We start from the raw sequence: 27884 nt of genomic DNA on the forward strand, positions 1-27884 counted from the left end.
GTAACCCCAATCTCCTTGGCAAACAGGAAAAATTGTTGAGTAAGCCATGATACATACAGAAAAAGAAGACCTTACTGAGAAGGGGAATGCAAGAGGGAGTAAACATCCAATGTGCAAGAACATTTTTTTCCACTCCAGGAGCAAAAACAAAATTAATTTTAAAAATATACAACCTTTCATTTTGAAAATTAACAGGAACTGAGGGAAGCCATTTACCACTTTTATTGGAATCTCTTTGATAAGAAAATGAACACTCAACCAGTTGCAGATTTGAAGTGTAAATGAATACCCTAAATCCTCTTGTAGAATCATACTAAAAATCTTCTTGCAGATTCATACTAGTTGTAAACAAACCCCCCCCCCCCCAAACCCTAATAAGTCAATTGATTTTATCCTTGAGGCGAAGGGCAGCTTAGAAATGCAGTACTGCACAGCAATCACAGGTCCATAGCACTGAGAAGAAAGTTTGTAAGTCGGTTGATGTCTGTCTCATCTTTGTGATTCTGCAGGACTTTCTTGATACATGAACTCTGACTGGGATCGCAGAAAACTTGAGACAATTGTTTAAACAGCCTCTGTGTCTCCTCCTCACTTCTGCCAGGCAACAGGGAGAGGCCTGGACACAGGAGAGAACACATTTGTTTTATAGTTTGATTAAAAAACATTTCCTATAACAGAATGAATGAGATAATAATTATGAAAATAACAGTGGAGAGAACATAACAAGCTGTTGTGTTTTCCTGGATATACTCACCAATAAAGTGAAGCCCTTTAACGTTTTAAAATTTCAAGCATCTTTCGAAAAATAAGCAGCTCAGAGCATTTCATCTCAGTCAAAAGAAAGATGAGAAACTACAAGAGTACCTATTAACCCTGTTAAAAAAGGGTTATGACAGATATACATGCTTTTCTTGCAACAGGGACACTAAATCTTTAAAACTTTCCAGGCTTTCAAAAGGACAAACTCACTCAGATATAATATATTCTCAACATTCTTCAGGCCCACCTGTGAGCTTCTGGTGTCCTTGCCGCTCCCGGGGAGCTGGGAGATGATCCCCACTCATGTCAGGGGCCGGGTCTCCCCTCCACGGGCGTACCACATTCCTGGCCCCTCCCCTCGGATGGCCCGTCGTGGGCCCTTGTGGCCACCTGCTGTACGGGTAGCGCGCCAGCGGCTGTGGCGGTGGCGGTGGCGGTCCCCGGACTTCTGCTTGGTCCATAGAACTTGGAAAAATGCTCGTTTGTCTGGAGGGAAGAAAAAGTTTTGGTGTCTGCTTTCATTTCCTTTCAATATCATTTCTGTTTTCTTTGCAGCCTGTATTTATCCATCACTATCAGCGAGAAAACATTCATTAAACAAACCATAATTATCATACTATCTTTCTAAGCCAATATCAGACAGAAAAACATGACCCCAAAAAACTGTTTATTTGTCAATTTCAAACAAAAGAAAGTCTCTGTCTCAACTACTTTCAGTACACAGTTGATATTAATATTGGACAGGTACAGTTTATGTGTTGCTGCTTATTTGTTAAACGTGCAGAGTCTGTGCTTTATCATTACCATTATTTTTTTTTTACACTATTTAACTAACAGCACATATAGTGTCGTGGACATGGTTCTACACAACATTCAAACATTTCAACCCATCCGTAGAAACGCAGGAAAATATCCCTTGTTAAAAAATCACATCTTGCTGTGAATGTTTTCTCTTCGAATTAATGACAAATACATTCCATACATGCTTATGTGGTGACATTAGTGGAAAATCATGAAGAGTCATAGTACTGGTCCCCACTCCCTCAAGCAAAATCAAACATTTATTTTCCAACAGATGGACCAAAAAATCCTGAGGAGTCAAACTTTATAAAATTATTATGCTCATCAAAACATAAATCATTACATGACACATCCTGGACTTTACAGAGAAGGGGTAGTTTACAGTCACAAAAATATACCTAAACCCCAGCGAATCCATCTTATCTGTAATCGAACTAAATATTTAGGCCTATTACTAAGAGCTTTCAAATTGACTCAGTTTGCCATTTGTTTAAAACAAATACATGCAGTTTAAATAGGATGGGAATTATAAGGAAAGTTGGAAGTGATATAAAATCAGAAGACAAAATTGGTTATGTACAAAAAACTGAATAGCCTTCCAAGAACTAGGTGTTAAGCTACATAAAGCATTGCATTGATGGAGACATGCTCCTAGCTGGGTGTCCTTGAACATGGGTTGTCTTGGAAGTGTTCATGGTTCTCCACTAACTTGGCTTGGTCTTCCTACAGACAGGTGTTAAATTCAGAGATCTTTAACAACCTTACAGCACTGACATGGTTGAAAGATCTTGTCAGTATGTTAGTGTTTCAGCGCCTATAAATGGCCGCTTGCACTGCATGCTTCCCAGGAAGTTAAGTTTGTTTCAGAATGCTCTCAGGTCTGCTGGGGTAATAGTATAGATTGTGAAGCGCATAGAGCTTGCTGTTGAGCGGGGATTTGTGCTATACAAATGCTATCTATTATTATTATTATCCCACACAAATACCAAATTGCCCACAGGCTCTAGGTTGGAATTCTACACTGTTTTCAACTTCAGTGCTATGAATCTATCTCTTCATGAGCTTCTGCCCTTATGTCTAAAGCTACAAACCAATCTGTTTTCAGATATTTTAAAGAGTTTTCGAATGAGATCAAAAATAGCTAGTGGGGTTTGCTTCTTGTTTCCTATCAAATATCCATCATCCTTATCTCTCCTTTTTAGTGGTAACACCCTGAATCTTCGGCATTTATATGACCTAATTGTGTTGTAAGTGCTGTAAAATGCTTACTAAATCAAGACATAATTTTCACGTTACCTGGGTGGGTTGACCATGAGGAAGTCATCAAGTGACGGTCCGTTCCTTCCTAAGGGGTCGTCTGGGGGCATGAAGTGGTCATCGGCAAACACAAATTGGAGCAATCTGGAAGAGACAGAACAATACAGTGGAGTCCACTTTTACTGAACATGGTTAATCCGCAAAGAGTGGAATACTAAAATAAAATCTCAGTTTTGTATTTTTTAAATTCTATTGGAGTAGCTTCTCTAAAACAAAAACCTGGCTAAATCAAAGAAAATGCGGAGTGTGACGGCTACATATGGCCTCACAGTATAAAAAGATTAAGGCTTGAAAGAAAGACAAAACACAGCCGCTCTCTTGTCTACCTGCTGGTGAACTGACTTTATTGTTTAAGTTTACACTGAGATCTTGTGTGGATTCCAAAACGAGACAAAATGTGACGTATCAAGAAGGGGAAATAATTGTGATATAAAAGAATCATTATTTCAACATTCGCAAAATAGTTCCTTCCCATTTTTACATTTCATACATCAGACATACATTACACGGAGGTCCCATAGATTTCGGTTAAAGCGGACTCCACAGTATTTGAAAGTCTGTACAATGTTTGTTCTTTGAAGAAATATCACTCACACAAGGGCCATAAGCAAAAAGAGGAAAAAAATATCCCTCTTTTGCCAAACAAAGAAGAGTAAAACAAATACATGTGCAAAAGTGGGACTGCAGGGGAGGGGTTCTACAGGATGGTCTCATTAAAGCGCTCTGAACAAAGATAAAGATAAAAATACTGAAAAATAGGATAACTAGCAACCTCCTAACCATCTTTATTCGGCAAATAGGGAAAGATCTGCTTCTGGAATACTGAAAAAAAAAGTGAAGGAACATGGGTAAGTACAGCATTTCAAACATTTTCTGTCAGAGATGGAGGCTCTAATACATGCAGCAAACATCATCAAGAATGTGGTACACCCCCAAAGCCAAGTAGTATTCCTAACAGATGTCATGTCAGTACTTCAGGCAATCACTGCCGGCAAACTACCAAGGCTACAACAAGTAATTGAGGACATCCCATGTCTGAGGATCATGCTGCAGTGGATTCAATCACACTGTGGTGTCTTAGGAAATGAACAGGCAGACAGGATGGTCAAACTAGGAGCACAGAAAGAGCATCCAGACAACAGCGTAAACTACACAGAAATAAAAACTATTATAAATACCCTATTTAAAGCACCACAGACACCAGGTAGCTACCATGAGCTGCCCCGCCAAGAACAGGTGATTATCTTCCAACTAAGAACCCAACACACAAGACTGAGACAACATATCTACAGATGTTTTAAACTAGCACAATCACCAAAATGCCAGTGTGGAGAGGCGGACCAAACAGTTGAACACATCCTTCAGCACTGCAAGACACACAGGGCCCTGAGACAGAAACGTGGCCAACCCCACTGACACTACAAGAGAAGCTATACGGGCCGACAGATGAACTGAGCAGGACGGCCCAATTTATGACAGATACCAAACTTCAAGTGAGATGCGATAGAGAAGAAGAAGAAAAATGTTCTGTGTATATACTGTTGGACATCAGATTAATATAAAATAAGTTTCAGAGCTCTCACCTGTTTTCAATTAAGTACCGATATTTGGGGTTATCTTTATGAAGATCTCGAAACTGATCATTCGAAACAATCACAGCATCCTCTTTCAGGGCTAGATTCAAGATAAATCTGAAAAGAACATGTAAAATTGCAAAAGAAAACTTATTTGTTCGTGGGTTCACTACTTCAAAGAGTTCTATTCTGTTTTTAAACCTAACCAGTCTCAGCTAAAAAGAAACCCAATACAAAAGTGAACAAAGTCAAATTGAAAGCTCTTTGTAATAGGCCTAAATATTTAGTTTGATTACAGATAAGATGGATTTGCTGGGTTTTAGGATTATTGTTATGACTGTAAACTACCCACTCTCTGTAAAGTCCAGGATGTGTCATGTAATGATTTATGTTTTGATGATTATAATACTTTTATCAAGACTCCTCAGGATTTTTTGGTCCATCTGTCTGAAAACAAAACTTTGGTTTTGCAGGAGGGAGTGGGGACCAGTAACATGACTCTTCAAGATTTTCCACCAATGTCACCACATAAGCATGTGTCACTGATGTGACAGTGTGAGTGGAATGGATTTGTCTTATATCAACGACATTAGTCATAAAGTGGACAACTCGGAAAAGCCTGTAACTCAGAATTTTAAAAAAAAACCTGTCCTATCCTCCACTCCATATTTCTAATACATCAATAGGAAGAGGAATGTTTTTAAAAATTTCCAGAGCATATATTTTTCTTCTAGGACAAACTTTAATCTACAAATCATTTAGAGCATAAAGTTCCATGAAAAAACTTCATAAGAAATATATCTGGGACTCTCACACTTCGTCACTTAGCTCCAGACACAATTGACACGATTGTTCACACATCCAACTGTATTTCCATGGCACGAAGAGAATCAAGTCAAACTAAATGCAACCCCCCCCCCACCCCCCTTTCCCCCCAAAGAAAAAAACCTAAACCAAAACAGAACCAACTGTCTTCTCAGTCTATAAAGTACAGCCAAGAAAAATTTCCCCCTGGCATAATAAAGTATTATCTTATCTTATCTTAATTCTTATCTTATACAAAAAGTGAATGTATTGCCTCAATGTAGGACAGAACACCATGGCTTTTAATTAAAATTGCCTCAACACCAATATAAGAAAACTTGTAGAGAGCGAAAGGGTAAGCTTCTGAACTTGTTGCTAAAGACAAAGTACAAAAAAATTTAAACAAATGACTTCCATTCACTTTCATGTGATTGTGAAAGAAGTTCACAGGTAAATTGGATATATTAATGGTAAATTTTTTAACTATTTCTGAATAATGGGTCCCTGTGGTGACCATCTTGGATTTTCAAGCCAGTTTCTCTGTGCAGAAAATATTGGAATTTCAACCTGAAATTTGGCACACAAGTGCAAACCCGTGTGGACTGTGGACAGACGAAAGGCTTTTGATACATCTTTAAAAATATAAAGATAAGCTCAAAGTCACAGGACCTCCGACCGCCAGTAGACGAAACTTCGGGGTATATGTTAGAAAAATTGGAATATTTGCGCAAGTTACCAATATTTCCCAATTTCTTGCTTTAGTAGTTTTTGAAAACTCCTTTGCACCAAGGAGGTCACATGTGTGAATAAAAAAAACTTAAGAAAAACAGGATTTTTTAAAGAGGATTTTTAATTCACATACGCACCTTTCAAACACCTTTTTAGGTCATTTAGGGTGTTTTTTTAAAACAGTTTTGTCATTGTGACAAGATAGAACAGATGTTGAAGAATGTTTTTCAACAGAAAAAACAAAACAAAAATTGATATTTTGAAAAATGTTATCAATATTCTTTGGGATCGCCGACTCGGGTCTTCCTTTAACACAATTCCATACTTCCACTTCACTAAACCTGCACAGTAGTCACACACTGACTTACCCCACCACTTAAACAACCTAAACTGTGTTGATGGGGATGTAAAACAATTAGAAAAGCGGTTCTTGATCTTGACAGAGGTACTAAACCTTGCAACTTTTATATGTGCATTCACCAAACTCTTAGAGTGGGATGGACAAAAGAGACACACACACTCACAGTATGCGTGTCTTGACCTCCACCAGTCCCCTGAGACTGACTCACTGAACCCCCTAGGGTTTGATTGAACCAAGGTAATAATAATAATAATAATAATAATAATAATAATAATAATAATAATAGTAATAACTAGCTGGGCCCCCTTTCGATGAAAGAATGATCGGTGCTTTAATATCAAATAAAAGTAATTGGCCTACTATATTTACACTCTACTGGAATGGGGCAATAAATTTTGAGAGATGCAAAAAATTAGAAGGTCTAGATCTATACTCTCAAAACAAAATGCGCCTCGCAAAATATCACTTCCGGGTTTTCTAAAATTACAGAGACAGAAGCGTCGGCCTACAAACGCGATCGGCGAAATAAAGAAATTTAGCTTTTTGCAGTAAAACTGTCTCAAAACTGGAAAAACCAAGGGTGTCATGATCTGGAGAATATTTTTAAAAATCTTTTGGCGAAAACCGCATGTCGATCGATGCAGCCATTAAAAAGCCTTTTGAATAGCAAAATTCGGCCTGCACAAATAGATAATAGATAATCATAATAATAAATATAATATGCCTTTTGCAATATATCTATTACCCCAGCAGACATGACAGCATTCAAAAACAATCTTAATCTTTTGCTGTCTATGGCTGGATACCCATTTCCACCTGTATGAAGTGAGAAAAATTCATGTGAAGTGCCTTTCCCAAGGACACAAAGTCTCTCCTGACGTTCCAACCTCCAAACACGGAACGTCACAATTATCAATCCGGTAGCCTAACCACTAGACTACCGACGCCACCGATTCAAAGTAACTAACCTGTCTTCATATGTAGTGATGTTCCTTCCATTTATACGGCGAGCCGGTGTGAATTTGACAAAGCCATCTTGATTCAGTTTCTCCAGCAAGTCTCTACCAGCGAGATATATCGGATTCCCGGAGTAGCGAACAGCCTCTGACACAAATGCCACAACTTTGGGGTGTCCCCTCTCTCTGAAGTAGTCTATACAAATCTGGAGGCCACGTGTGGAGAACCGTTTGTTCTCACCATGACTTATAGATGAGAAAAGAAAGGAAAAAAAGCCAATCTTTATTGACAGGTAATTCACTTCACAAAGACATATATTTATGATGAGGTTGTATACTTAGAAAAGTTGGGGAAAACTCTAAAGCTTTGGAAATCACCAAACTTTGACGGCCAATTTCTCGCTAATTTTACCTCTCAAACCAGACGACCCCTACCTCTTTCAATCACAAATAGATTAACTTCTATAAAAGAAAGATGGATAATTTTTTCATCGAAAGCAAGACAAATGAATAAGCTTTAAGATGTTACTAATCACTCATAAGCTAAAAAATCGACCAGCGCATCATTCCACCGTATCGTGCCATAAATAAAAACTACAAAAGAACCAAAGCTAGTAAACACAACAAAAAAACTCAAAAACTAATCTGTCTCCTACTAGAAAGATGCTCAAAAGAACCATACCTCATTGCCACATTGCTGCCATCAATAACGATATATCTTAAGTTTGATCCTGTCGCATTCGATGCTTGAGATGGGTTGGTAGACAAAGTTCTTGGCATTCTCATGGTTGCTGGAACATTTCCTGGCAAATCTGGACGACTGCTGGATGATGAACCGACTTCACCCAGCCTAAGATTCTCAAAACCCTTGTCCATATGGACTGTTCTGTTCCCTCTCTCATCCAAAGACAGAGACATTGGCGGCAGTTGCGGGAGTCCCGCTGATAGTTTTTAAAAATGAAAAATGAAGAAAATTGTTGACACAGCACATAATCATTGATTGTAAATGTTTTATGCCTTCATCCAATAGGTATTTTGGAGACAGGTAGCTCTAACGCTTCCTCAAAGGGCTAACCTGAGCTGATGGGGTACAGTATCTCAACAAACAGAGATACTTGATAAAACAACTTCCCAAGAGTGAAACTAACTTACGCCCTAAGTAAGCATCAGCTAAGAGTCTAGTCTAACCATTATGAACACCACAGACCGCCTTGCACTTCATGGTATAGGGAGGGCAAAATTCTTTTATCATATCAATGATGCAGTCTCATAATCCTTCTCAAAAATTATTATTTATTACAAGATTTAAAAATTCCCCCCAAAATGGATAGTTTTGTCCATCTTCCAATAAAGAAACTTTCAAGTAGGAAGCAACTTTTAGATAGACACCAGCGATTATGAAACCCTCCAATTTTCACAGCACTGAAAATAAAGACATTGCCGATGCTCGACTTCAAAAATCATATCAAACCTGACATACACCTATAGAGAAATTATCTTCGACAAAATAGAAATAAATTACGACATAGAGACTGTGGGTGAATATTTTCAACATACCTGCATTACTCCTAAAAGAAGAAGGCTCTTCTATCTTGACCTCTTCTTCGTCAGATGAAATGACAACAACATCTTCAGACCGAGTAACAGCAGAGTGAGAGGCGCCCGTACAGTTGGCGTTAACGTTCATACTTTGACCACCAGTGTTATCTCTGTTGGTCCTCTGGGAGGTTGTGGCAGTGGCCGCCACGTGTCCCTGACCTAACGGGGGAGGGGGAGGAGGGACACTGCGATTGCTGTGCCGTGAGGCTTTCACTTCGTTGAGGGTTGACAGGAACACTGCGGGAATGATAACCTCTTCCATACTGAACCGAGATAAGCCTATCTCGATATCTCCGAGGGAGTAGTTACAGGAGACACCGAGATCACGGAGGTAAACCCTCTGCTTTTCAGCTTGGACTGAAAGAGGAGAAGTATTGTTGTTGTTGTTGGCCGAGGAGGCGGTGGGAGGTTCAGAATCACACACATCCATACAGGCCACATTTTGTCCGTACTGAGGTCTCCAAGATGGCAGAGGCACTTTGATTTGTGTCTGGTCTGTCTGGTTGTCACCAGGCCCGCCGGAGTTAGGGCCCAAAATCCCAAAACCAGAACCTAATATGTGATGTTGATGTCGAGGACCTAACAGAACTCCTGACCCACCTGATTGATGGTTCAACACACCTGATTGCTGATTTGACACACTTGGTCTCCAACCTGACACACCCAGCCCAGGATTTGACACATGCCCAAGAGAGTTTGGGACACCCAACCGAACACTCAATGCACTCGGCAAAGCTCTGTTCGGCATCTCCTCCCCCTTGCTGCTTTGGGAGGTGGTAAAAACATGGCCAGAACTTGCACCCAGTACTGATGAGGTCTGTGACGCTTCGTATGGAGGAAGTCCTGGAGGACAAAATGTTGCAGGAGGCCCTTCAAGAGCTGATCTTTGACTTGCTGTAGCTGCAGCTGAAAAAAATAAAGCAAAAGCATCGTCATTGCCACAAAGAGGGATTCTTTACTTCACGATACTGAACATAGCTGCTGACTTTTCAAAACAAAAAAACCCCAGACTTAACCAAAACATTGGATCAAGATGGTGCGCGCTGGCCAAGTAAGCCCCCTCCAAACCTTCACGCACATTTTTCTGCATTCAATAAATTCAGGCTCATAAGGTAACTAAGGTAACACACAATTACAATTTATCTGTTGACTTCGTTCTCATTATTATATGTGAGCGTGCCTGGTGAAAGGTACCTAAAGACGCATTTGTTCGAACCGAGATATCAGGCTTCAAAGGTCAAAAATAGAATTTTGGGCAAAAACTAAATTAAAAATAGATTCTTAAACTATTAATATATCTATATTTATAAAGGCTTGAGTTTCTTTTGCTTTAAAATACATTTTAAAAGATGTTTTATAATGCGAGGTATATTGTATAATCCCAACAAATGCGTGAGAAAATTGGTTTCCCGAATACACACAGCAGATAGTTTTCCTTGTCCACTCATAAAGTCAACCCAATCACACTGCATACCAAAATTTAGATAATTCTCTCCCCTCTCTAATGGCGAGTAGTGCGCATGAATATCTAGAACGTGTAAACAAAACGAGGCTTTGTGCATCAACACCCTTTCGTTTTTTTGAAGAGCAAATTGTATCGCATATTTCTTCCCTGTGCAAACCTAGATCTAATTTTTTGAAAATCCTTGCTCAAAGTGGTGGTAAATTTGTTTTGAAGATGTAATATAAACATTTTGAAGCTGTTCTCTTATCTTGGCTGCTTTTTAAAGATGGTTCGTGAGTAGTGAATGTGTTGTCAGGTCATTTCGAAGCGTAGATCAATCTATTTGAGGCAGAAACAAAGGGGAAACTTTTGAGCCGTTTTTCTCAAAACTTTGTTTCCATACCCTGAATTACAAAATCACCTATCTTAAAAATTCAAAGAGTATATTGTTCAGAAATGATCCCTTCACATGAAAATGCTAAAAAACAGGATTCTTCAAAATGCGTCATTTGGTACTTTTCACCAGGCACACACACATATTATTCGCAAATTACATCTTGAATGTTCATAATTTTTCTACAGTATAGGCAAGTTAACGAGGAGCAATACTGGAAAACAGAGAATATGTTAGACTTTTGTTCTAAGAACCTCAAAGACGCATTTAATATGTTTACCTAATGACTGGCAGCTATGGCTGAATAATTATTTTTACCCCTTAACTGCTAGGCTAGCCATAACATTATATTTTCACTTAAAGGTTTGAGACAGACAGGAAAGGGGGAAAGCAATCTTATTTTGGTTCTTAACACTCACACACTCCGATGCTCAAATTTACATACGCAACACAACTTTGACTGACACAACCTTCAGAATGGAGGTTTCAGCTAAAGTCATGTAGAGTGACACGGGAGCATACTTCTAAGAGCAAGAGAGACAAACAATACAAATTAAAGTACATGTTGGACTCTCGTCAGCTCACAAGGAGACACATACCTATTAGATATTTTAAAATACTAAAAGCTTAATGTCACGGTAGTCACCGTATTGTACCTTACTCTCTTTTAATCACGGGACGTATGCGCCCCGTATGCCATGGGCTTTTGGTTAATGTTACTCACTTCAGGGATCAACATAAAAAGTCAGACACTACACCCGAGCTCATTATTAGAATGCTTGCTGTCGTGTGTGTTCGTCTCTCCAGTTTACAGTCGTGTGTGTATACTAACATTACATGGTGTCAGAAGTCAGTGGATAACGTGTCACAAGTGTCAGAATGCCTCATTTCAAGCCTCCTGAACCGTTTGATTTTTCCAAACCTCACGAGTGCCCCGAGTAGCGACAGCGTATGCTACGATACCGCACAGCCACCAAACTGAGCGCAGAGACCGGAGCAATTCAAGTAAGTTCATTAATTTACGCTATGGGACGCCAAGCTGAACAGATATTTAACACGTTCACGTTCGCTGTTCCTGTCGAAGGTAATGATCCTAGGGACAACTTTGGCACTGTCTTAGAGATTTTCGACGCTCACTTTATCATTGTTCCCAAGCGGAATCTTATCCACGAAAGAGCAAAGTTTCATGCACGAGCACAAAACAGTGGGGAGACGATAAAAGAATAAGTTAGAGCCCTGTACGAGCTTTCAGAACATGCAGACTTTAAGGACCGAGATGAAACCATAAGGGATAGACTCGTCCTAGGAGTACTGGACAATGAACTGTCACAGCACAGCCCTTACAACTCGAGGCAACTCTTACTTTGAAATCAGCCATCGAAACAGCACGCCATTTCGAGCTCGTAAAGGGTCAGGTCAGTAGCCAAAGTCAGCTAGGTGCAGCAGTCACAGTAGATTCAGTGCGCTACGGCCAGAGGGGATATTCGTCGCCTGCTCACCCCAGGGGTAGAGGCGGCCGAAGAACAGGTACATACTCACAACACAGAGGCAGCCATGCATCACCGTCAACTTTCTCTAACTGCGGCAACTGTGGAAGAGGTCATGCCTAAAACAATTGCCCAGCGCGTGGGAAAACTTGCAGAAAATGCGGCAAGCGCAATCATTTCGCAACAGTCTGTCGCAGCAGCAGCCGCAATGTCAACGAAATCACTGAATCGGAAACTCCTTCGTTCTTTTTAGGTGCTGTTGACAAAGACTCGGACAGTAATGTCCTTACCGATGTAAACTTCGGCGAAGTTAGCGAGCCACCATGGCGCGTTACACTGAACCTTGGAGGGAGAGCTACATCCTTCAAGATAGACACCGGGGCCGATGTTTCGATAATGTCGAAGGCCGTCTACAACCGTCTCAGTCCTCGTCCAAAGCTGAAAACAACGTCTGCAGTTCTTCACAGTCCTGGTGGAGTCATAAGGAGCGTGGGAGAATTTATCGCAACTACGCAGCATAACAATCGCAACTTTGCGTTCCGTGTTTTCGTCCTTGACGACGACATCGACTGTCTTCTCAGTCGCAACGCCGCAGTTCGTCTGGGACTGATTTCTCGAGACAGAATAGACTCTGCCAACCTCGTGTTCGGCGATGTGGGACCTCAACCTATATGCTGCGAGCCAGTGAAAATCATCTTGAAAGAAGATGCACAGCCATACTCCGTTAACGTCGCACGTCGGATTCCCATTCCACTCATAGACGAAGTCAAGGCTGAACTAGACTGCATGGAGGCCGCAGGTGTCATTGAGAAGATCAGCGCTCCGACTGACTGGTGCGCGCCCATGGTCCCGGTCAGAAAAAGGTCTGGTAGCGTTAGAATCTGCACAGATCTGAAAAAGCTCAACCTATCGGTGAAGCGTGAACGATTCATGCTGTCCACCATAGACGACATATTGTACAAACTCAGCGGATCAAACAAGTTCAGCAAGCTTGATGCAACTTCATCCTTTTGGCAGTTGGCACTGGACGACGACTCCGCGAAGCTGACCACTTTCATTACACCGTTCGGTCGGTACTTCTACAGACGTCTCTGCTTTGGAATCACCTCTGCGACTGAGATGTTTCAGCGCACGATGCAAGACATTCTAGCGGGCATAGACGGTGTTGAGTGCTTTATGGACGACATCCTCCTGCACATGGATGGTCAGGAGAAACATGATAAGCTGAAGAAGAAAGTCTTCCAGCGGCTAAAGGAGCGTGGGGTCAAGTTGAACAAATCCAAGTGCAAGTTTGACAAGGATGAAATCGATTTTCTTGGCCACATCATCAGCGGGAAGGGTGTAAGGCCAGATCCATCCAAGGTCAGCGCCATCATTGAAATACCAGAGCCAGAGAACATTACAGACTTGCGACGAGTGCTCAGCATGGTGAACTATTTGGGCAGGTTTGTGCCAAATCTGTCAACAGTCATGAAGCCGCTCACCGATCTTCTGAATCACGATGCTGAGTGGGCCTGGACTCCAGCGCAGTCAACTGCCTTCACTGAAGTCAAGAAATTGCTGTCGTCAGCTCCAACACTCGCCTTCTTCGACATGAGGAAGCCTGTCATTGTAAGCGCCGATGCAAGCAGCTACGGACTGGGGGGCGTTCCCCTCCAGGAGGACAGGGGTGATCTTCAGCCAGTGGCCTACTGTTCCAGAACTCTATCTAGGGCTGAGAAGAACTACGCTCAGATTGAAAAGGAACTGTTGGCGGCCACCTGGGCGTGCGAAAAGTTCGTTCACTACCTCATCGGGCTGCCGTCATTCACACTGCTCACCGACCACAAGCCCGTTGTGCCTCTGATCAACTCTAAAGAACTGAACGATGCATCTGTCCGCTGCCAACGGATGCTGATGAGGATGATGCGCTACAGCGGAAAGGCAGTATACACCCAAGGGAAAAACATGACTGTCGCAGACTCCTTGTCCCGAAGTCCTGTAGTGAGCAATCCTGAAGAATTTGGTGAAGAAATCGAGGCTCATGTTGCTACAATCCAGATGTCATGGGATGCCACGGACAGCAAACTTGACGAAATCAGAAACAAGTCTCAACAGGATCCAGCGATCAGTGCTGCGATACAGTACACCAGAAGCGGTTGGCCGAAATTCATACAAAACATCAAGTCCGAAGCTCGCGACCTCTAGGCAGTTTCCAGTGAACTGAGTGAAGTCCATGGACTACTCGTCAGAGGTAACCGCATAGTAATCCCCAAGGCAATGCGGGGAGAGATGCTCGGCAGGATCCACGACGGTCACCTCGGAGTGTCGAAGTGTCGAGAACGGGCCAAATCTTCCATTTGGTGGCCTGGTCTCAGCTCCGAGATACAGGAAGTCGTCTCAAGATGCGACCATTGCCAACGAAAACGTCCAGCACAACCAAGCGAACCTCTAAACCCGACAGCTCTACCTGAGCGGCCGTTCCAGATGGTTGGTGCTGACCTCTGCAACTACAAGGGACATAACTACCTGGTACTCGTGGACTACTTCTCACGGTACTTGGAGGTGGCCTACATGCCAGACACCGCCTCAGAGACTGTTGTGTACAAACTGAAAAACATATTCGCTCGGTTTGGCATTCCAGAACTACTGGTGACTGACAACGGTCCCCAGTTTGTGTCAGACCGTTTCCACAAGTTCGCCAAGGGCTGGGGATTTAAACACACCACCAGCAGTCCTCATTTTCCCCAGAGCAACGGCGGGTCAGAGAGAGCAGTCGAGGAAGCGAAGAAAGCCCTGAGTCAGGACGACCCATTTCTCGCACTCCTGATCTACAGGTCTACACCGGTGTCACCGACGGGGGCGAGCCCAGCGGAACTTGCTCTTGGGCGACGCCTGAGGACGACCCTGGCAACTCTACCGTCAAACCTGAACCAGCAGGTCTACGACAGGGCGAAGATTGCAGCCAGAGACGCTGAGTCGAAGCGTAAGTACAAACAAGCTTTTGACAGACGTCACGGAGCCCAGAACCTCCCGGAGCTGAATCCTGGTCAGCTCGTCCTGCAGAAACTGGAGAATGAGAAGGAGTGGCGTGGCCCTGCGGTGGTCAAAGAACAGTGTGCACCGAGGTCTTACATCATACAGTCTGGGGATAGGGCTTACCGCTTGAAGCCCTACGTCGACCCTCCTTCCATGCCTTCTTCACCTGTTGCCACCCCAGAGCCTACTCCGATGTCCATTCCCTTACCTCCGCCACCAGCTGTCCAGCCGGTGGAGCCTGATGTCACACCACCATTATCTCAGCCAGCTGCCGCTCCAGCCAGTCCTGCTCCAATAACTACCCGAAGTGGACGAGTGGTCAGGAGACCAGCTCGTTACCCAGACTGATGTTCTTGCCACCCAGTCGTATCCTTTCGATGACTGGTTTTACTTTATGTTTATTCTTTGCTGATTACCCACTCTCTTGTAACACATAACCTATTCTTCGGCACTAATATGACCTCATTGTGTTGCAAGTGCTGTAAAACTCTTACTAAAACTAAAAACATCATGACAACAAACTGAAGCAAAAATAAAGCCAGTGTTGGAAGTTCTGACCAGCATACCTGATGCATGACCTTGCTGTTTTTCAGGAGATATAATCATAGCATCATCAGAGGAAAACCCAGATTGTTTGAATGAAGAAGACGGGGTGGAAGAATTGTTCTGGTTTAACGGCGTGTCACTACTCGCTGCTTCAATACTCGTCACATCCCCAACAAGTATGAAGCCATCATCTTCATGTTCAGTGAATTCCCCAGTATAGGATGCAAATAGTTCATCTATCTGTCGGAAGAAAGAGAAAATGATTAAGGGCACTGCAGTTGGCCCAATACTCAATAGTGTCAGTGTACACAGGCTCACAAAAAGCGTCGAGTAATATCAGTGTCAAGAGCATTTTAGTGATCAATCATGATAAGGGGATGGGTAGGGGGGAGGGGGGTGGGGGGGGGGGGGGGAAGCAAAGACACACATACACTGCAAAATAAGAAAACTAGGAATGGCACAACAATACATGTATGTGATACAATTGACTCCACAAGTAGGCCTATTGAAGTCGCTTGAGTTGATCTATAGTTGAAGTTGATCTTCTTCGCAGTTCCCAGCACCTCTTCTTCTCTATGGTTATAAAAGCTAAATAGTTATTTTGGGTTCAACCCAACCCCTTGAATTGATGTGCTTTTTTCACACCTTAATCCCCTCCACCCCCCCAGGCATGTACGCAACAGCCAAATTCATTTTTTGTGCGTGCATCATTAGCTGTTTTGCAGCAAAGTTTTGACACAGGTGATGCTTCCTGTAAAAATAAATTTCCTACATCTAGCGCCAATCAACACACAGTAGGTCCACACAGTTCCTCTATAAAACAGAGAGGAGAGGCTGAGGAGCAGGAGTGGGTGACATCACGATGCAATAAGCACGTCTGCAACAGTGCTGCAACTTCTCCTTCCTCTTCCTTCATGACCTGAAGGGCACAGCTCGCCTCGCCGCAAGGCATCAAGAAGGCCTCATAATTGGTTTCTATTGCAGTTTGCAGCGCCATTTGGATTTGATTTGATGATCTTTCTTGCATGTAGCGGCATTTGAATTTGATTGATTAGACCCACTGTGTGGGATCAGCTTTCAGCCTTAGAATTCTAGACAGATCTGCTGAAGCAAATCAAATGGGGTTTTGTACTCGTAGAGTTCACATCCTGCCCTCCACCCTGCTGTGGCATTATTCAAACTTCGTTAAAACTTAATTTAGAATTGAGTTTCTAAACTACTTATAAGAAAGGTGGCTGGAAGAAAATGTGTCGTTCTTCCCATGAAGATAATCAATACAGACCACTAAAATTAAATGAGCGGGATAAAAGATTTTGTTATGTCCCTTGGTTTTGTGACACCAATGGTTAAGCTCCACAATGAACGAGTTGATCTCTTTTTCATTACTCCGATGACATCGACTCAACCGTAGTTGACTGTATAAGGAGTGGTGTAAAGTAAAAATACTGTGTATTGATATATGTCGCAAATTAATGGAAAATGAGCAAAACACACAAGTAAAGGTGGTAGTGGGTCCAGTACTTATATAATCAAAACTTGAAGGTGGATAAAAGTCCAAAGTCATAACTGGAAGAGACTGTTAGAAACAGAAGAGGTAATGTAAGCAACAGCAGCAAAATAATGACAGTAACAGTGGCAGGTGCAGTGGCTGAGGCAGTCATAGAAATTCAGTGTCAGATGAAGGAAAAATTAAAACCCTTTTAAAAAAACCTATTAAGACCAGGAAGTATACATACTATTGACTGGGCTAAAACTACAGCTAGCTCCGAGCCACTGATCTGAAGGCTGCCCTGGTTGTCCAGTGACCATCTGAGAACAGCCCCTGTGCTTCTCTCAATATCAGCGCGATCTTGCTCCTTAAAGTTTGGGTGGAATCTAATGTTCTTCATCAGGGCCGACGCCTCTGGAGTTACGATGGCCAACACGTATTCCTGAAGTGAGGAGAACACAAAAGTCAACTCAATATTTCACACAAAGTTAAACTGACAGATGAAATTTTTAAAATATAAAGTGTTCATAGGCTAAGACCCTGTTCATATGAAATCCCGCTTTGCATTTTACTTTTTAATCCTAAACATGTGAAGATTATTGCATTACAAAAAGCTTTCGGGGAAGACACAACTGATCATTGATTTCATGTATGTCAATACACAAGTCTGCAAAAAAACATTCTTTTGCCTAGTACAACAAATCTGTTAAAAATTCAGACACCTACAATGAAGGCATTCTCAGCACAGCATAGCAACCAAAATCTTAGCACTAGAGTTCTTCAAAGGAAATTAACTGCACAAAATATCTTATTCTGTAAGCCATCATAAGAAATGTAAATGAAAAACTTTGAATAAATATGCACAATGGTAAAAACAATTATAATCAAACTTCTACCCTGACAAAGTTGACAAATCTATCCACAACATAAATTTCTGCACAAACAACTTTCATGTTTGTCATCATTCTTTAAATCCTGGGTTTTTCCACAGTGTTTAAAAAATATAGGAGACCCTGGTGTAAGATCTGACAGACAACTGAAATCTTCAACATACCGGCAAGTAATCACACATTGACTAAAAGGTTAGAGCACAGGGACAAAAGCTTAAAGCTAAATAAAAATTTTAGACGCATAATACTGCTGACTCCAACTGAAAATTCGTAAAAGAAGCACCAGCAACAAAGCAATACAAACATACAATGTGTTCTTCATGCAGTTCTTGGCATTGCTTATCGACTACCCCCCCCCCTTTACACACACACAATAATTGATCAATTCTTGAAAAACTTGTGTAAAATTAGTTCTTTCTTAAAAGCAGCAACCAATACATAACTTACGTGTACTGGTACTACTTAAGATAATATTTGTTATTTTTTTTGTTTCATACTCGTTTCTGCCAGTGGCCTTAGGTGGTGCCAGAAAAGGGTAGCATCAAACTACCCATCTACACCTGTCAAGTTCACCCCAAATCAAGGCACTATGTGCCTTTGATTTCCTTTTGATTCTGGATATGCGTGAGCCAGTACAATTAAAATGGCAGAATAAAAACACGCATACAATCTCAGATTATAATTGCTTCACTGATACTGTTTTATGTGTACAAAATTTAATATCGCCAGTGAGCGTTCGTAGCACAGGCTGAGCTCCTGCAGGTAGTGTGACTAGAGCCAGGTCAGCAGCCGTGAGCTAGAGATGGAGCCAGCAAATCAAAGGCGTCACTAAAAATAGGCAACCTTTGAACAGACCCTATTGCTAGTCAAATGGTGAGAGTTGATCTGTGATCTCAAGTGATCTTCCTATATCCAAGCCAGGGGCCAAATTAAGCCTGGCACTACATATCTTTAGTTTTGTAAAACAGCCAGCGACATCACAATGGATCTCTCTCTATTCTATATATATGTGTTGTAGGCATCGGACACACATATTTATATTGGAACGTTTTAGTGAAATTGGAAAATGTAGTTTATCGAAGTACAATTTGAACAACTGAATTATTGCACATTAACACTTACTTCGGTACGAAGGATCATGTAGAGAAAAACCCTCAAGTACTGCACCAGTTTAGAATGCTGAAGTCGGGTAGAATTTTGTAAAAGAAAACCTTGGCAGCCCAAGAAACATATTCAACTGTCATATACAGTTACTTCCTTTGGTGTTTACTTCAGTGCAGGGTGTCCGTTCGTTGTTCATTATGTTTAGTGTACCTGGTCACGTCGGCGACAGCGGTATGAGCGCATACTTAGGCCTGGCAATTAAAGTCGCTGACGGTACTGTAAGTGTTAATAATAGAGTAAAGGAAAAGAGTACTAAGGTGCTTTTGGCCCTAAGCTAACACCGTCCCTGGCTCCTGCACTCAGCTTTAGGTTTTTTGGGGTTTTTTTTATAGTAGAGGGTTTTACGGCGCTCGCAACTGCATAAGGTCATATGAGCGCCAAGGGGCGGGTGTCAACAGAGAAGTCTTTACAGGGAATCAGACTTAGACTGCTCACCTCTTTAGCTTCAAGAGCACAAGGTCTGCTTCGACTATCAAGGCACCCCAAAATAGCAGGTCACAAGAGAGTGACAAACATACAAAAGAAGTAGAGGAAAATGACAACAGTAAGGATCAGGAAAGAAAAAGCAGCAGTTCCCTGTTGTAGATCAGGCATAGTTATGAGCTTGACATGAGTCACAGTCCATTTACATTTCTACTATGCTTGAACGAGAAATGTCCGCCCTTGGGGAATGGCCTAAAGACACTTGAACAGTCAGTGGCACTGCCCCCGTGGGGGGGGGAAGCTTTTTACTTTAGGTTTATTTGGACAAAACATAATCATTGTCAAAGAATCAATGACAGAATAGATTCTGCAGTAGAGACAATGAAATACACATCTATAAACCACAAAACATAGTAGAATTACAGTAAAGATGTTTCTTTAAAACAGTACCCGGAAATATAAAACAACTCTTAAGTTACAACTCACTTTTGCACTGGTTGCATCATCATTTTTCCCCGTGATAGACATCCATTGCTTTGAGTCCTGAGCCCTTTTGGAGAATACTTCTCCAAATGTCAGCTTAACATTGAACAGGTCATTAATTCGTTTACGGTCCCTCTCCACTTTCTTGACTTCTGACTGCGAGATGACAAATTCAACACAACATACGTCCTTGGGTGAGCCCCCTCTACTGCCGAGCTCCATTGCAGTGGTATTAAACAAAAGCCTCTAGGAATCAACCTGTAGTCGAGTGAATGTGGTCAACATCACTGTCTGTCTACTAATGAATTTCAGCCCAAGAGTTGTCAGTTTCCTGCCTGGAAAACAAAATGAGTCTTCTTGAAATTTAAAAAAGCAAAAACTATTAGCAACATTATAAAAAGTAATGAAAATGACAAGAGTCAGGTCAAATATGGATGAGCTTGTACAATCAAAGATAAAATGGCTTGAAAAAAGGCTTATATCCACAAGTTTGCACTTCATAGCAAAATAAGCGAAAAATTATGAGCCAAAAATAAAGTCCCAAACACAAGTTTGCACTTTATATAAGCAAAAACTATGAGAGAGAAAAAAGTCTCAAATTCCAATAGAGGGAGAGGGGGAGGGGGAGGGAGGGAAAGAGAGAGAGAGAGAGAGAGAGAGAGAGAGAGAGAGAGAGAGAGAGAGAGAGAGAGAGAGAGAGGGAGGGAGGGAGGGAGGGAGGGAGGGAGGGAGGGAGGGAGAGAGGGAGGGAGGGAGGGAGGGAGAGAGAGAGAGAGAGATAGAGAGAGAGAGAGAGAGAGAGAGAGAGAGAGAGAGAGAGAGAGAGAGAGAGACAATTGATGAATTTGTCTGAGCCCCTAACCACCAGTACACTGGTGAGCAAAGCTTTAAGCATCTTATTTTGTTGAATGAGTAACTTAAGCTATAAAATTAAATTCATCAGCTTAATCAAGACAGCTGAACTACATTTTCTTAAGTTAAGGTCTTCCAAGATCTCTATACTACCCATTGGAAGTTGTGAGCATGTCGTTTGACGAAAATAAAGCGATTTTATCATATGTAGAGGTGTGAATCACTAAAGCAGAGACTGGCCACTTCAGAGAGCCTCAGGAGGTCAGGGCTCAAAAGGTTAAAAAAAAGTATTCTTTCAGGCACTATTTATTATATTCAATTATCACAACTACCATTCTCCACATGTATGGCATGTTTATCATGGTAGCATTATCATTAATTAGTCCACTCTACACTCCATAAAGAGATATCTGGCCCATGCCTTCGTTACGGTTTCCTTCATCTCTTGGCTAAAGAGTCTAAAATTACAATTTACAGAAAAACTTACCAAGAAATGAAGCCAAAACATGTGTTACCAGTCTCTGTTGTACATCTTACATCTCTACTTCACTCAAGTGAAAAACAAAGAATCAAATCAGTGACACTCAATTCCTAAGCATGGCTGACAAAGTTAAAGATGATTTGCTACATAATGCTCTGGCCTTGACAGCTTAAAAAAGCACTAAATCACGATGTAATTGTAATTCTAACCATTCACAACTTCCAGTCAAGGAGTCTGTCCCACGACAAATGCTATTAGAATAAGATGAGCCGCGAAACTTTGTAAGAATATAGACTAAGGCCAAGGAGTTCAGAAACTCACATTTTCAGGAGTACAGATACAGTACAGGCAGTATAAAAATGAGTCACGATGCGGTGGAATCGGGCGCTCGTAAATTTTTGAGCATTTGGAGCTTAAATTGTGATATTATTTTTATATCATCTGAAAGCCTATTATATAAATTCATTTGCCTTGCTTTCGATGAAAAAATACCCATAGTTCTGTGTATCTTGAACAGAGGTTGAGATATTATAATGATGCAATTGAAAGAGGTGGAGGTCATCTAGTTTCAGAGGTAAAATTTAAAAGAAAATAGCCGCCACAGTTAGGTAACTTCAATAGCTCCAGAGTCCTTAAAAACTGAAGATGAACATGCCTTTAGATCTAATCAATGTTTTACAGGAAAATTAACATTATGGGAAGGAGTTTCGCAGAGGGCTGGCCGACCAACAACACCGAGGGGATATTTTGAGCGGGGTATCCAAAAAAAGTTGTCATTTGAATTTGATTGTCTTTGCACCCCCCTCCCCTCCTTCCAAAACGGAAGTCCACGTTATTCTCAATAGTCGACAGAAGAAGGTAACGGTGGATTCCACACGACTCAAATTTGTCCTCGACTGGAGCTGTCAAATGTGCTTTGCTCTAAAAGTCAGCTTGCCTAGTCGTCAAATCAACCATGAAGTCATCAATAGGATTCTCTAAGTGCACCAACACTTGAACAGTTTGCTCAGCTGACCTTGTCACAGTAAGTGTCGGCCCTCAGCGGAACTCCTCTCTGGAACTTTTTTTTTAAAGAGAGGTGCTGACCAAAAAACAAAAATTCAATAAAAATTGCCGAACTAGCTGACGGAAAAATGCCAATCAATGCTGGAATAAAATTTATTTATTTTGACGAAAGCCTGGTTTCACCACGATGCCTCACAAATGGTATCAGGAGGATTTTATATTACAGTCGAACCCGTGTAAGACGGAATCGCAAGGGAGCGGGGGAAAAATTCCGTCTTAGACATTTTCCGTCTTAGACAGGGGAATTTAGGGGGGGGGGGGGGGGGTTCAAAGGCCCAGCCGGTGGGATCAAGGATCGCTTGTCCGATCGGCAAGCAGTGGTCAAAACTTCACACCTCTCAATTGCTATCCTGTCTGATAATGACATGCGTCAGTTTTACTTATCCAATTACCGCCAGTGCTTGCCTTTCATAGGACCACTGTTTGACCTATTAAAAACAGAAACTTTTGAACATCTCCTTTGCTTCCACCCTTAGCCCCACCCAACAGTGGCACCCCTCAGTTCCATCATTGTAACAACGATTCGAGGAACTCTTTTGTCGGCTGGCGTACGATCAGGGTGGCAGGCATTGATCAATCTAATTTCACACTTCTGGCTTCTGGCTGCTCAGGAAAGTTTCCGTAGTCGCTCGCTACTCGAGCACTCTCACGAGCAGTCGTGAGATTTCACACCCACACTACACTGAACATCTGCATCCCTCAGGGCTCACATGATGGGGTAACATCTACCCCCAAATTGCACCCCTACTCCCCTTCCGCGTCCAGCGGCTTGGCCATGGCGTTAAGTTTAGAGCCTGTGGAACCAAACTTGTGAGTTTTGTTTCAAATCAAGGCTGAGCGGGCAAAGTATTTTCCGTCTTAGACAAGTGAAGCCCTCGGAAGAGAGCGGATTTTTCTTTCCGTTTCCGCGTTGGACAGGTTTCCGTTTTATACAGGTAATTAAAGAGGAATATATCAAGGGGGGCGCGGGGAAATTCCGTTAAGACAGGTTTCCGTTTTATACAGGTTTCCGTTAAGGCAGGTTCGACTGTATTTGTAAATTTTTACTTTCACTCCTGCACAGAGATGCACTGCTTCGGGGGTCAAACTGCAGTACTGTTTCCTGCAGATCACATATAAAGCCACTAAAACTGTCGCAAATCAATTATTTTCAAGAAAATTTCAAATCTAACTGTAAAATATCAAATTATGGGTTAAACCCCCCCCCCCACCCCCCCGATTCGTCCAAAGCACGTCTATCTCGATTAGGCCTAAGAATAATCAAATATTTCAAAAACTATTAATTTGCGACGGAAATGAAGTATTCGTGTTCAGCGCATCAAAATTTTGCAGAAAATTGACAACTGGTAGGTAAGTGCTAGACGGGAGCGAAAGTAAAAGAATAGTCTACCTTTTATTTTCAGGGTAGTGTCAATTGCCACAGAGTGACGCGGTGTCATTTGACGCCAGCATCAATTGCCACCGAGTAAATTGGAGCTCTTTTGCGTTGGTGAGTAGATCCAGCCTATGTGTGCTCGGTGTTCTGCGTTCGAGAACTTCCGCTTACGCACGCCTCTCTGTTCCTCTGTGTGTGCGAGTGTGCGTGTGTGTGTCTCTCTCTCCCTCCCTAACCTCGGTCACCCGGATTTATGTTCCCCGATATATAAAAGAGTATTTCTGCTTGAGTTTGTTTGCGTTCGTGGCCTACTTCTAGAATCGCCTGTGTTGGTTCTACACCGAAGCGTAGGCTAGCCTACATCTCATTCAAAACACGCAAAGTAGAAGTTGGTAGCTCTAGATGTTCATCCAACGAAATTGGAGAACAAATTGACCCACTTAGACGTGACGAGCTCGAAAGGAGAGCCAGGAAACAAGACTTCCATTTTTATTGTACACAAAATCTTTCATGAACTTCTACTCGATCGCATCACACTTGAAGTCTGGTCTGTCATAAATTGGGCCGTCCTGTTCAGTTCATCTGTCGGCTCATATATATAGCTTCTCTTGTAGCGTCAGTGGGGTTGGCCACGTTTCCTGTCTCAGGGCCCTATGTGTCTTGCAGTGCTGAAGGATGTGTTCAACAGTTTGGTCTGCCTCTCCACACTGACATTTTGGTGATTGTACTAGTTTAAAACATGCTGTACATATGTTGTCTCAGTCTTGTGTGTTGTGTTCTTAGTTGGAAGATAATCACTTAAGGCGGGACAGCTCATGGTAGCTATCTGGTGTCTGGGGAGCTTTAAAAAGTGTATTTATAATAGTTTTTATTTTTGTGTAATTAACGCTGTTGTCTGGTTGTTCTTTTTGTGCTCTAAGTTTGACCATCCTGTCTGCCTGCTCATTTCCTAAGACACCACAGTGTGATGGAATCCACAGTGCTGCAGAATGATCCTCAGACATGGGATGTCCTCAATTACTTTTCGTAGCCTTGGTAGTTTGCCGGCAGTGCTTGCCTGCAGTACTGACATGGCATCTGTTAGGAATACTACTTGGCTTTGGGGGTCTACCACATTCTTGATGATGTTTGCTGCATGTATTAGAGCCTCCGTCTCTGCACTGTAGTTCTACATTGAAGCGTAGGCTAGCCTACGTCTCATTCAAAACACGCCATGTTGAAGTAGGCAGCTCTAGATGTTCATCCAATGAAATTAGAGAACAAATTGACCTACTTAGACGTGAGGAGCTCGAAAGGAGAGCCAGGAAACAAGACTTCCATTTTACTGTACACAAAATCTTTCATAAACTTGAATTTAGGTATTTTTTTTACTTTCCCTCCTGTCTCACACTTACCTACCAGTTGCCCCTTTTCTACTAAATATGTGAGGCAGCATGGTGGAATCAGGCTCTTGTCAAAATAATCAAAGTGAAGAAACTTGCATTTGTCCGCAGGTTGTGAATTTTTATCAAACTTTTGTTTTTTGGCACAACACCTTTCATGTCCATAAAAGAACTTATTTCGGTGTGGATTTTTCTGAAAAACGTTGATTAAAGGCACAAAATTTTCATTTACCACAGACTCTTAAGCTAAGGAAATAACTAATCTTTGGCGGCCATTTTCTCACTAATTTTATCTCTGAAAACAGGTGACCCCCACCTCCTTCATTTGCAAATATCTCGACTTGCATAGAAGATAATATGGATATTTTTTCCATCCAAATAAAGACAAGTGAACAAGCGTTAAAAAACTCTACATGCCCCGAAATTGATGAGAGCCTGATTCCACCACGCTGCCTTACATATTGATTCGCTGAACACGAGAATATCAACTTCATTTCCGTCGCAAATTAATAGTTTTTGAAATATCTGATTGTTCTTAGTAGAGATAGACGTACTTTGGACCAATCGGGGGGGAGAGGGGAGGGGGGGGCCTGCCCCACTGGGGTTAACACTTTGCCCCCACGGGACGCCGATCGGAGACGGTAAGAAGCCGTCCCTTTCCCCCACGGGACGCCGGTGTGAGGTAGCATGTACCGCACCTGTATCCTGGTCCGTGGGGATAGTGTTGCGCGCTCTGTGGGTGGATATTATAGTATTAAAGAAAATCTGGGGGTTAACCATAACTGGATATATTTTACAGTTAAATTTGAAATTATCTTTAAAATTATTTGATTTGCGACAGTTTTAGTGGCTTTAAGTGTGATCTGCAGCAAACAGTACCGCAGTTTGACCCAAAAAAGCAGTGCATCTGTGTGCGGAAGTGAAAGTAAAAAAATATTTACCTGAGTTTATGCAAAATGATTACCAGATAAAAATTAGTTTTGATTCATACAACAGTGTAGGTAAAAAGAAGAATTGAGTACAAATCATTCAGAAATTGACCTCTATAGGCCTACTTTTTCCTTTTGAACCCAGGAATGTTTGCAACTACTCGTTATGACAAATCAATTAGATCCAGATCTAGATCTAGATAATTAGAGCGGGTTAGATCTAACTTATAATGTCATGTGTTCGTAACACAGTATGAATAGAAAGCTAAGATAGAGCGTCCTGTTCAGACTTGACCCGGCTTCACCCCGTGGCAATTGACACCAGCATCAATGGCCACTGCGTCACTCGGTGGCAATTGACACTGCCCAGTTTACCTATTTTCAGACACCACATTGACTTAGAAACAGTGGTGATTATACTTTAGCACGTTAAATTCCCAAAGTCTACTAATCCCCGAGTCAGACCTTCAAAACTTTGAACTGGGCCTAAAAATGTGTAAACTACCGTAATTTTGTCATGAAACAGATCGCATAACAGTGGTTTTCAGTCTTCCATCATGAATTTGGAAGCCATTTTTGAGTATAATCTTGATGACATAGAATTTTGATCCAGATCTGATAGTGGTCGTTCGTTTTGGAAGTCCTCAATGAAGAATTTAACGTGCTAAAGTATAAGATCACCGAAACAGTATCCTTTCTTCAACTTTAATTACGGGGTGCCCACTACGGCTGGATCGGGCCGATCGTCTGACTCGATCGCCTCAAAAACAATCCCAGCCGTAGTGGGTACCCCGTATAAAACTGACTAATTGCCAAAGGCCAAAGGCAGAGGTATTGACTGAGTATTGTTTACTGTTTACTTTCTCGCATTTAATTCCAGGGGAGGACTTCTGTAAGAGCGACCAAGGCTCTTGTTTTTAACTACTCTAGACAGTCTAGAACTAGATATAGATCTAGATCTAGATCTAGAATCTCTAGCTAGATATCTAGTCTAGATCTAGTGATCTAGATCTAGATCTAGATCACAGATTCTAGATTTAGGTCTACTGTAGACTGTAGTAAAAGAAAAACACTGACTTACCGTCGGCCATCAATGTCAACAAGGAATGAAGTGCGTCTCGCCCTCTTGGCCTCCTTGATCTAATCTAGAATCTAGATTCTAGTTCATCTAAAATTAGACTCCATTCCCTATGGATTCCCAAGAAAGGCACTAGATTCTAGATCCACATTTTTCTACTGACTTACAGAAGTTCAACAAGACACAAGCTAGAATCTAGGCTAAGCTGGCTTCTATCCAGAAAGGTTGGAGAGTCCGGTGGTGGTTGACAGTTCCGTCACAGATTTAGACATCCAGATTGTATTTCAGTTCTGTCACTGCGGTACTGCTGTGCACAATCTTATTTTCAGTTTCTAGGCCTACGGAAATACCCGCTCTTCCGTTTCCAGGATGGTTTGTCTGTAGGCAAAGAGGTTATAATAGTACTAGAGGTCGCAGCTGTGACGGCACCGATGTAAACCCACGTTGGCTGTGCGGACCCACCACAGAATTCTACACACTTAGA

The 27884-nt window shown here is 41.9% G+C and overlaps 1 protein-coding gene across 2 annotated transcripts; it reads right to left on the reverse strand.

The window, feature by feature from the left end:
- Positions 1 to 207: 207 nt before the first annotated feature.
- LOC101863651 lies at positions 208 to 27884 on the reverse strand. Of its 2 annotated transcripts, XM_005092074.3 has the most exons (11): positions 27404 to 27883; positions 20242 to 20573; positions 17526 to 17720; positions 15810 to 16029; positions 8859 to 9806; positions 7984 to 8242; positions 7314 to 7547; positions 4461 to 4568; positions 2857 to 2961; positions 1007 to 1245; positions 208 to 616 (listed from the first exon to the last, which is right to left on the reverse strand). In XM_005092074.3, the coding sequence occupies exons 2-11, from the start codon at positions 20458 to 20460 to the stop codon at positions 438 to 440; spliced, it is 2706 nt and encodes a 901-aa protein (XP_005092131.1). In that variant the 5' UTR covers positions 20461 to 20573; positions 27404 to 27883; the 3' UTR covers positions 208 to 437. The 2 variants fall into 2 exon arrangements, with proteins under 2 accessions (XP_005092131.1, XP_035829887.1); XM_035973994.1 differs by lacking the exon at positions 4461 to 4568 and having other exon boundaries at positions 27404 to 27884.

The sequence above is a fragment of the Aplysia californica genome, unplaced genomic scaffold, assembly GCF_000002075.1.
Source record: "Aplysia californica isolate F4 #8 unplaced genomic scaffold, AplCal3.0 scaffold00040, whole genome shotgun sequence".
Taxonomy (NCBI): Eukaryota; Metazoa; Mollusca; class Gastropoda; order Aplysiida; family Aplysiidae; genus Aplysia; species Aplysia californica.

What these genes read in the sequence shown, in the direction of transcription:
- LOC101863651 (XM_005092074.3), bottom strand. Translation starts at nt 20,460, where the DNA reads ATGGAGCTCGGCAGTAGAGGGGGCTCACCCAAGGACGTATGTTGTGTT. An exon ending in ACAGCAAGGTCATGCATCAG is followed by an intron (nt 9,807 to 15,809) that starts GTATGCTGGTCA and finishes TATTTTTTTCAG; the next exon opens with CTGCAGCTACAGCAAGTCAA. An exon ending in CTCATGGTCAACCCACCCAG is followed by an intron (nt 1,246 to 2,856) that starts GTAACGTGAAAA and finishes TCTTCCCTCCAG; the next exon opens with ACAAACGAGCATTTTTCCAA.